Raw genomic sequence first — 11495 nt, forward strand, 5'->3', positions numbered from 1 at the left:
TTAGATCCCTTAAATACATTCACACATAGCTGACGTGTTTGGATGCTGGATCCATGTGTCTTTGAGACCATTTGCCCATTACGAGCTCGTCATGCTGGTTTACGCACGCTCCCAACAAGTTACTGTTGACGAAGCCATTATGTTCGAGCATACCCTTTCGAGCTCGAACCATCTTGCCTGAGGTCAAGAGATTAATCAAAAAACTTATACAAGTACTGAACCCTTGATATCATGAGTTGCGAGTCCAACTTATAAGCTCGGAACACTTTCGAGGCTTTACACTCCTCGAGCATTCGAAGTCGTCATTCAAAGCAAGACCTCTCTTGAATAGTGGATCGAATGATAGCCGTGTTTATTTCGAGCTTACACCTAACGAGTCTGGATTTCGAGATCATGATTCTCATGTTCGAAATCTGAGTGTAACAAATAATAAGAAGGAATGTAATTATTCTTTTATCCTTATCTTAATTACTTGGAGTAAAAAAAAATGTTAATTAAATTTTGGCTGAGATGACATGGTACAATCAATACTTTTAATTCCAACAAGATGGGGAACGTACACTCAAGTGTGTCAATGTGAAGTGATCGGATGATGAAGAAAGATGTTATAGTCTTCGTCTATTAAATGCTGATCTGCCAGCTACCATGAAAACAATTTATGGTAGCGATAGCCAATGTTAGTAAGTCAAATAGGGTTCTCTACAAAAAATGTCTTTTAGCTACAAAAGTATTAGTAGCTAATAATATATTTTTGATAGCTAGTTGGTAGTTAAATCTCCTTTCGCTAAAAGTTTTTGTTACCAAAAATTTTGGTAGCAAATATTTTTTATTGGCTACTAAATATTTAGTAGGAAAGTATATAATATTTCGAAGTAAAATAATTAACTTTTGTGTCTACTAATATATATTTTTTTTTGCTATTATAATTTGGTAGCAAATTAATTTATTTTTCTTAATAAAATAATTAGTAGTAATGTTATTTCGCAAGTAAAATTTGATAAGTACATATTTTAAATCATTAGCTAATAAAATAACTTCCACTACATTTTTGCTTGATAATTTGTATTAAGAAACTAATGGGTTATATTTGTTTAAACATTATAATATATAAAAATAATAAATGCTCATAGAAAATATTAAAACTAAATATAAATTTAAGATAAATATATATTGCTAAGTGCTTTGATTATTGATACAAAAATTACAAGATACAAATTATAAATAGGATGAAGATGCACGCTAACATTGTTTTAATTTATACAAAATTATAAGATGGTATTTAGTGTAGGGGTTCGCTCTAAAGTGTAGAACAAATCTCTTCTAGTCTTCAATCCTTTAAGTTTTTGTATATAAATCTGTAAAAGAGAAAAACAAAATATAATTATTAGTTATCTAATAATGGATTTGTATATAAATATATGTATATATATTAGAGATTGAGAATAATAATTGTGAGAGACGTTCTTGGCCTGGAGTGATGATCGCGAGAGAGAGAGAGAGTGTTCCAGAAAAATGATAACTATATATGAGAGAAAGAGAGAAAGAGGTTGTGTATGTCCAAGACAGAATTATATAACTAAAAGAAATATGAGAAAGATATATTTCTTTTATCTGTATAATATCTATCTATATATATATATATATATATGCGAGATGGTTAATATTGTGTAGAGAAGCTAGCAGTTTATGGAGAAAGTGGTAGTGTAGTGGTGAGATAATGTGAGAGACTGTGTGCATGAATATTTATTGTATGATTTATCTTATATAAATACAAATACTTTATTTTATATTCCTACAAAAATTAGTAGCAAAATTTTCTAAATTTTATAATTTAAAATTTTTGTTTTTGCTACTAAAAAATTAGTAGCTAAATATTTCAGTTTTTGCTACAAAAATAAATTGGCAGCAAATAATTTATAAGTAGCAAATTTTATATTTTGGCGCCAATAAATTTAGCTACCAAAAATAATTGGTAGCTAAAATTATAAATTAACTACTAATAAGATTGGTAGTAGAAATATTTAGTCTTTTATTTATGGATTTTGCTACCATAATTTAATAGCAAAATATAATTAATTGCTACTAATAATATTTGAGAGCTCAAAACTTAGTACCTAAAAATTATTTTTCTTGTATTGTGCACAAAAAAACTTCTAATCTGCATCACCCGCACAACCCATTAAAATTTGCCAACATTGAACCCGCTTATTAAAAACATAGTACCTAATAACTTAGGAAATGTATAATAACTTGTTTACGAAAAATGGATGAAAAAATAAATAATGTTACTTGTATTGATGATTTAAATATTAGTGAAACTTTTTATAATAAAACTCAAATTATTGAAATTATTAATGTGTGGATTGATAAGTTTAATACCATTTATAATTTGTATAATTTAGATAATTATTATACTAATTATATTATAATTGTTTTTTACGATGTTTTAAATTTAAGTTTACGATATGAAAATATTTTATCAAGTTATATACAACAAGTATAAATTATATTTTAATTTATTAGTCTTAAATTCATACCAAAAGGTTGTTATTCTTGAATATTTTTATTACATATTCATAAATCCTTAATTATAATGAATTTAACCTTATTAGAAATATGAAATATTACAAAACAATAATGGCAATAATTATAATGGTTTAATTAAAGTTAAAGCTAGTTGGGTGCGTATGTATATATGATGTGAACAAATTGAAGGAAAAAGTATAAACGTGTTACATGCATGCATGCTCACAAGAAATTATTTCATTGGTCCAACCAACAAATAACGTACGTACGTCCATGTTTCATGCAACGTGCATCTAAATATTTATCTAATAATGAGGGACCAAGGAGTCATATTTAATATTTGTATAGATGGAAACATATAGGTTGTTGGATTTCTAATTTTTCATAAATGGCTACATTGACACATTCGGCCATATACCAATAGTTAGTGATCCAACCAACACATGGTCGGGAATGCTTTAGTGGTCAGTTCGATATTGTCTTAATCAGAATGATCAGTTGGAGCTACCAGATCGAGCAGAGACCCGACATGAGGCGGTTGCAACTAATTTTTTCAAATTCTCGAGATAATTAGTTCCACATTAATTCGATTATAGTATAGATTTACAAATAATTCATTTCTATAACATATAAATATCTATAAATTTATAATGAGAACATATTATAATAATGGATTTATTGTATTCCTGTAATATAATAAACAAGCTAACATTATATATGTTATATTATTTTAAATAATATATTAATGTTCGATTAAATAATGTGATTTGTCATAATTTGTAACATATTGAGAGTTACAAAATTAGACATATGTGTGTGCCCAAATATGACATGTTTTGGAGTTACAAATTTGTAACTCTCAAATATTATCCAATAATGTGTAGATTGCATGTTACACATTTGAATTTAGATTTCATAAAACCATAAGTGATATGGAGTGTTTGGAGGTTACAAATTCATGTGGAAATAGGATGGACCTGCTTAGAAATCCAAAAGTTGAGTTTTCCAAGAATTGGAGTTGTGGTTGTGGCCTAGGGGACAGAGGCCAGTGGCCATGGCCAGGAACATCTTTGGTCACGGGCAGGGATTCTGACAGCCAACTCCAAATTCTTTTTTCCATCTTCAATGGTTCTTACACCTCCGGTAACTCCCAAAACTCATTTTTAATTCCATAAACATGCAATTAAACATTGGTAACAATCATGAGGATTGGTGGAATTTGAAATTCAAAGGGTGTCTCAAAACTCTATAAATGAGAGTCTATTGCTCACTTGTAAGACAACTCTATTTCTATCCACTAGAGCACTTGGCTATAAATACACCAAAATGTTTGACCATTCGAAAGCTATTTCCAATATTGAGATAATGCTTTAGTGCTTGAAATAGGTGGAAATAAACTTTTGGACAAATGTTGTAATCCTTGTTCAAGTTAGTGATCCCAAATGCTCTTCACGAGAGTAATTTATTTCATCATTCTTGTTGTTTATTATTTCTTCCCTTGTTCATCTTGTCATCTTTCTTCTATATTTCATCTTCTTAGTTGTATGTTTACATGTATTTGTACAATATAGTTATAAACTTATTTTATCATCATCTTGTTTTTTGTATTGTTTTGCTTAGAGTTGTAATAGTTCTTATTTTCCTTTGAGTAAATATATTCTTTAACAATCAAAAGCTTACTCCCTTGTTTGTTTCATTGGAAAGTGAAACCATCAATATCATGAACAAGTATCAAATTATTTCTACTGTTAATTATACGATTGGTCTTCCATAAAATAAATGTCACTCCACCCATGCAAAACACATTATTACTTCGAGAAAATGTTTACTCCCGATTATGACAAGTTTAAGAAATAACTATGTCAAAGAATACAAGTGCATGTGTGAATTTATTGAAAAATTAATATAAAATAGTAAATAATGTATAAATGTATTATATGTGTGGTGTATTGACATTATTAAGAGAAGCCTTGTATATATGTATTATCACGTTAATTACTATTTTACCCTTTTATAGGTCTATTTATAGGTCACGGTATCGCCTCATTAATCCACCATTTCCTTCCATCTGAAATCCATCTCTCCTGCGGTTCGCGTACTTCGAGTTAGTTTCTGATCAGAGGTACTTCTTTATCTCTGGCATGGAATATATATATATATATATAGTATTTGAAGCAGCTCATAACTATATATATACAATTTTTTTGCAAATATATATGTCTTTATATATATTGTTAGGTTTGGTTTTTTAACTGATTCATTATTTGTTGGACTGATTTTTATTATAACTATATTAATTATATATAATTTGTTGGATTGATGTATTTATATGTCTTTATATATATATATTGTTTTTTATTATACTGATTGAATATATTTTAGGTTTTCTAATTTATCGTTATTAGGTTTGGTTTTTTAAATATAGCCGTTTATGGTTGACTTTTACTAATTGGGCTATATTAAGGACTTTTACGTTAATGATAATATCTATATTATACTAATCGATACTCTAGTGTAGATCTCTAGTGATAATTTTCATGTAAAAAGTGTCTCTCTGTCTTTTATGCCATGAAATAATTGAATTTAACTTACTGTTTTTTGGTTATATACATATATTGATGAGAGAATCTATTTTCATTCCGAGTTTAATTATGCCTTTTAGCACCATCTATTTTATAAAATGGTTCAAGTGGACCTCTAAACTTTTTTTTGATAAAAAAAAATTAACTACAATTTCAAATAATTTATCAAATTAAAAATTCTGAATAAAAACACAATCGTTTTGTCTAACAAATGTGTTGTTATATTCAATTCTTTCTTTATCAAAATTAGGTTTAGTGATATATAACAAATATTCAAGTGACTACGTTAAACCTTAGAACATATATATGTTTAATTCATATCAGACATGACTTAAATCATAAAACAATTGTTCAGAAACATAAAATTAAACCACTAAAAACTAAGAGAAAAATAAAGAAAAATAGATCAATAATGTTGAACAACTGCTAATCTCGAATCCAAGAACTCTCCTTTACAAATGACCTAAAAATCATATTTAAACAAAAAAAATTCAATTTTTAGTGAGGCGGGTCGTGACTTGCCTATTTCTGAGTTGCGACCCTCCTCTTTTTCTGCCAATTCTTTCCTCCTTTGGAAACTCAGGCGCCGCGACTTGATAGACCAAACCGCGACCCGCCTGTCCTTAATCCCCTTCACCTATTCGCTTTTGTCTTCATGAGCAGCGACATGTAAGGGAAAGTTGCGACTCCTTGTTCTAAATTTCTTGATTTCACTTTTTTTTCACCTTCGTTTCGCACAGAGTCATCCAAATATTCTCGGGTCTCCCAAATTCACACAAAATGGCCAAAGACTCCCAAAATACCCATTTTCATTATCAAATCTGCTCATTTCCTTTCCATTAACAAATTCATAGCAAAAATCTGAAAACAAAACAAACACAAGCATAATACCGTACAAAACTCACAATTTGACTCAAAACTAAGACTAAACACACTCTAAAACTTCCTTAAACTAGACATATCAGTATATTATAAACATTTTATTAAACAAAAGGTCCAAAAACTACGCAATTTATATTATTGATGTATACATCAATTTTCAATAAGGGTAAATACCTTTTCAGACCCTATGTTTTGATAAATTACTTTGGACTATGTTAGACCCCTAAACACTATTTTAATCAAAGTGTTTTGGACTAAAATTGCAAATTATTCGCAAAAGTAACAAATATGTTGTCATATTCATTTTTTTCTTTATCGAAATTAGCTTGAGGGGTCTATTAGAAACATTTTACAAAACAAAAGGTCCAAAAAGTAATTTATATTGATTTAGTAAATCAATTTTCATTAAGGGTATATATCTTTTTACACCCTATATTTTAACAAATTACATTTTGGACTATGTATTTTTTTAAAATTTGTTCAAATAAATCTCTAAACCCAATTTTAATCAAATTTTTTTGAACTAAAATCACAAATAATTCATCAAACTAATAATTCAAAATAAAAGTACAATCATTCTGCATACATGAAAACTTATTTTATATATTTATTAATTTTATGTAAATTTGAAATTGTGTTGAAGATTCTCCCAAAAATTAAAATCTAAGGGTGTTAAAAAAATATGACTTTAGAGTGTTAGATATAATGAAAAAAACATAAATTTCTTGTTAAATGCATCCTTATTATATATAAAGATATATATATATATATACTAAATACAAACTACGTGCAATATGCACGTTTGCTTAGTTTTATTTATAGAATTTATTAATTTTTTTATTAAATTTATATCAATGTCATATAAATTTCAAATAAATATCCTATTTTAATTAAATAATTTATTTATTTTTGTTCAAGTTTATATTTGTTCTAGTTTTTTAATTTGGGAGTGATAATAAGAGATTGTATATTATATGTTTAATTGAATATTAAATATTACATGTACATTTTAAATTTAAGTTTCTTGCTAGTTTTTTAAAAAAAGAAATTTGTTATTAATTGACAGTAGATTATATTATATGTTTAATATGATATTATTCTTATAAATGAGTTTAAGTTTAATTAAATTTTATGTAAGTTATAAAACGTATGATTTTATTATTTTTAAATAATTATCATTGTAAAATATCTAAAAATTATCATATTTTAATTTGTTTAATTATTTATTATTTTTAAATAATTATCATTGTAAAATATCACAAAAATATTCTATTTTAATTTGTTTAATTATTTATTATATTTAAATAGCCATCATTGTAAAATATCTTATTTTAATTTTTTTAATTATTTATTTTATTTTATTTACCGTTAAATATAAGAATATTCCTTTAAAGTTAACGTTAAAAAATAAAAAAACTTTTAAAACAAAAAATTTCCGCTATCAACACAGTTATTATATAGAAGAGAAGAGATATATATAGCACATTATGGTAGATTTTGAAAAACTTTTACTTCCCTGGTAGACAAGGTGTTTGTCATCGATCGTTTAAATTTAAAAGTTGACATAATGCTCTTATATTTTTTATTTTTGTTTCTGTAGAGAAGGTTATGTGTGAAAATATTACGTTATTTGTTAGACATTACTAATTTTCTATCGAAATACAATTAAAAGATGGAATAGTTACTTTCTTTTCCCAAAAGATACTCGTTCTACTCAGTGTTGTGTTTGAATATTTGTAGAATACGACATTGTCTGTATTAGTAGTTAAATATATGTCATGTAAACTCTAGCATACATGCCTAAAATATAGGATTTTATTTATTTATTTATTGTGGTTTTTGGCTATAACGACTTGTATTACAAAGAAAATATAGTGTCAGCATTTTTATTACAAAGCATTGCAAAAGAATGTTATAATTTGCAGTATATATAAGTGCTAATTAACAATTAATGTTTTTGATTTCTTGCAAAGAAATTTAAAGATGACTGAAAAGAATGGGGAAATTCATCAAGCTTATGATCCTGAAAAATTACAAACAGCATCCGAAAGCCGAGAGGAAGATGAAGAGAAGCTAGATCAACTGATAAAGCAGGGAAGTACCATGACCAGTACTCGGCATAAAAATGAATCAGATATTACAAAGATACAAATTGTTGTCGATGTTATGAGGAAACGTGAAGAGTTCAAGGACTGGCATAAGCCAAAAGTATTGTCAATTGGTCCAACTCATGCCTCAGACTCCGGTTTGTCAAAATACAAAGATCTCAAGATGACACTGGCAGCTAAATTCCTCAAAGAAAGCGGCAGCCCATGGCGACGTTCATTTAAACTAGTCAAAAAGAAGATCATTATCTTAAAGAATTTCTTTGACCAGGATATAATTTCAAAGTACGATGATGATTCTTTGGCTTGGCTATTGTTCATGGATGGGTGTGCAGTACTAGAATTCATACACATCTACTGTACATCGGAGTTAGAAGATTTGAAGATTAGTAGCGGTGATGCGGCTTTGATCCAGGAGGATTTGTTTTTGTTGGAGAACCAAATTCCCTACAAACTACTTGAGCTGTTGATGAAGACGATAAAGGAGGATGATGATGATGATGATGATGATGATAAGAAGGTCGGGTATTCAGCAGCCATCTTTTCCATAGTTCTTAACAACAATGTTATGGGGCCAATAGACTACTTCCATCCTCAGTTTTTTGAGATGTTTGAACGTTTAGTAAAAAAATCAGAAAAAAATCCGAAACATCTTCTTCATCTTCTCCGATCCACATTACTTGATGATGATAAAAGTGATGATGATGAAAGAGATGATGATGAAAATTATCACAATGATAGTAATGGTGATGATGAAAAGGATGATGATGATGAAAATGACAATGATGATGATGATGACGATGATAATGATGATGATGATGACGATGATGCAGATGAAGGCCTGAAGTCTGTTTACGAAGGGCTGCTCAAAATGTTAAAAGACGAGCAGGAATACGACACAACGAACGAAATGTTAGAACACATGCAGCAAGACAACAAAATGTCTTTTCGAAATGTCCAAGAAATTAAATCAGCAGGGATAAAGATAAGACCCAGTGGAAGGGAAAACATGAAATTCGTATCGTTCAGTACTCGTTGGTTTGGCATTTCTGCTTACCTTAACCTACCTCCAATAAATGTGGATAACACAACTGCATGCAAGCTGTTGAACCTAGTTGCTTATGAAATGTGCCTCACGGATGAGAAAGCTTCTCCTTTGGTTACTTCTTATGTCCACTTAATGGATTTGCTTATCGACAATGAAAAAGATGTGAAAGTATTAAGGAAAGCTGGCATACTTCGTCACCGTCTAAGTAGCGATAGCGAAGTAGCTCGTTTGTTCAATAACTTAGGCTCAAACTTGGTGCTCGGCAATGAGGAAGACGTCTTCATAGAAGTCAAGAAACAAATAGACAAACACTGCGTAAGAAGGACGCCAAAATGGGCAGCTGAATTCCGTCGTAACCACTGCAAAAGCCCCTGGGCTTTAATGTCATTCATCCTTGTTTTAATAGCGGCTTTCTTGACACTAAAACAGTTCTCTTCTACCATCTTTCCCGCGGGCCGGAGATCTTCTTTCAATGGCATAGCTGATTTGAAAAAATCCTACTAGCTAAGTTGCATTATATTCCAGCTTGTTTCTACGTGTCATTATAGATCCACTATGTTATTAGTTGAAGTTTATTATCAGCATATTATACCTTATCTTCTCTGTATTTCTAGGTGTGTAAGTGATTTTCATCATGTTTGTACTATATATCAATATGATGTTTCCATGTAATGTGTCTTTGATATAATCGTTGGTTCTTCTTAATTATGTTAGAACAATTGATATCTACACCTTCTTTGTGTATTATTCTTTTTTAATTTATGCAAATTTGTTAAAAGGGTTAATAAACTGGGGAGCTATATTTTCTCAAAATAATAATAATAAATAAATAAAACCTTTGAGAGCAATATTTAATCCCAAAAATTTATATATTCACCCTAAACAAAATTTTTGCTGTCTTATTTATCAAAATATTATTATTTCATAAGTACACCCTTTTCTATTTCCAAAAAGGTCTTAGTTGTTATAAAAAAAAAAAAAAAGAGGGAAATTTGATTTTTGATGCATAAAAAGAGTCCTATGTCAAAATAATACCAAGCTAAAAGAAATCACAGATTTATCTTAGTATTCGCTTTCATTCTCAAAATGTCTCTCACATAAGTTTCCCTCTTTTTTCTCCTATTATCTTCTCTTTCTCTCTCTCTATCTTTCACGTTTTCCCTCTTTATCTCTCTAAGCTCTCATACACAAAGGTAGCCACCATTATCTTAATCTATACTAATTTTCAAGCTCAATTTGGATTTCGGATCTAGGAGCAAGTTGTGAATCCTTTCAAGCCAATGCCTCTTAAACTGCTCTATAAGGATATTCAAGTAAGCACTACCCCTACAATTACATAACTTAAATAATTTCAGTAATGCAATTGAAACTATTGGAAAACAAACATTGTTGAGAAAAGTCATATACTGATTGAAAAGTATTGAAATTAAAACATACACATTAAACATACAAATATGAATATGCATAAGAAAATATTATTCCTCATCAATGTCGATTCCTACTAAATCATCTTCACTAATTTCGTCATCACCATCGTCATTGATAAAATCATCATTCACATCTGAAATAGATCGAGGCCCCAATTATGCTGGTGTGACCAGGTTGATCCAAATGCATAATCTCCAACTTTCATAATTCCACAGCGAGTACAAAATTTGATGAAGTGCTATCATGCACGACATCTACTGTTAGGAACGAGTTTATATCTACTAGCACCCTCTTTTATCTCTCCTGATCATTTTTAATTAACTAATTATTACAAAATATTATTTTGGTATCAATTGAGTTAATAAATTGCTCAACAAATATTAAGAAATAATAAAGATGTATTTTTTTAAACATATTATTTAGCTTATATTTTTTAGTGAAAACTTTTTTGGTACTTTAATTTTTAGAAGCATAAATTTGAAATTTTAATTCTAATGATACATTTTTAAATATTTATATTTTGTTCTTATATTGAGTTAAATGTTAAAATTAAAAATTATTATTATTAAGTGTTTTATTCTTAAAAAAGAATATATCTAGAAGGTGTGTGAAGATAAATTTTGATACTCGTACTGTTATCGATGTTTAATTAAGAGAGTATAGTTAATATATAATAAACCTATAAATATGGAGATGATAATTATAAAACTGTTTCTCATGCGCATTTTTATTTTACCATTCTTAATTAATAATAACAATAAAGTTTTGTAATTATTCTTTTATCCTTTCTTAATTTGTTGGAGTAGAGGTTTGTCCTTTCAAAATTTAATAGATACAACCAACACATATATGGTAGGTGAAAATTATAGTCCGTGACGTAAGTTGTAAGTTGTACGGGTGACGTAAGTTTGTAATAAATGATAT

The 11495-nt window shown here is 28.5% G+C and overlaps 1 protein-coding gene across 1 annotated transcript; it reads left to right on the plus strand.

The window, feature by feature from the left end:
* Positions 1 to 4600: 4600 nt before the first annotated feature.
* On the plus strand, positions 4601 to 9881 carry LOC133783702 (putative UPF0481 protein At3g02645). Its single transcript, XM_062223349.1, has 2 exons — positions 4601 to 4648; positions 7964 to 9881. Exon 2 carries the CDS (start codon positions 7974 to 7976, stop codon positions 9645 to 9647), a length of 1674 nt encoding a protein of 557 aa, XP_062079333.1. The 5' UTR covers positions 4601 to 4648; positions 7964 to 7973; the 3' UTR covers positions 9648 to 9881.
* Positions 9882 to 11495: the final 1614 nt, after the last annotated feature.

Source organism: Humulus lupulus, chromosome 6 (genome assembly GCF_963169125.1).
Source record: "Humulus lupulus chromosome 6, drHumLupu1.1, whole genome shotgun sequence".
NCBI classification, from domain to species: domain Eukaryota; kingdom Viridiplantae; phylum Streptophyta; class Magnoliopsida; order Rosales; family Cannabaceae; genus Humulus; species Humulus lupulus.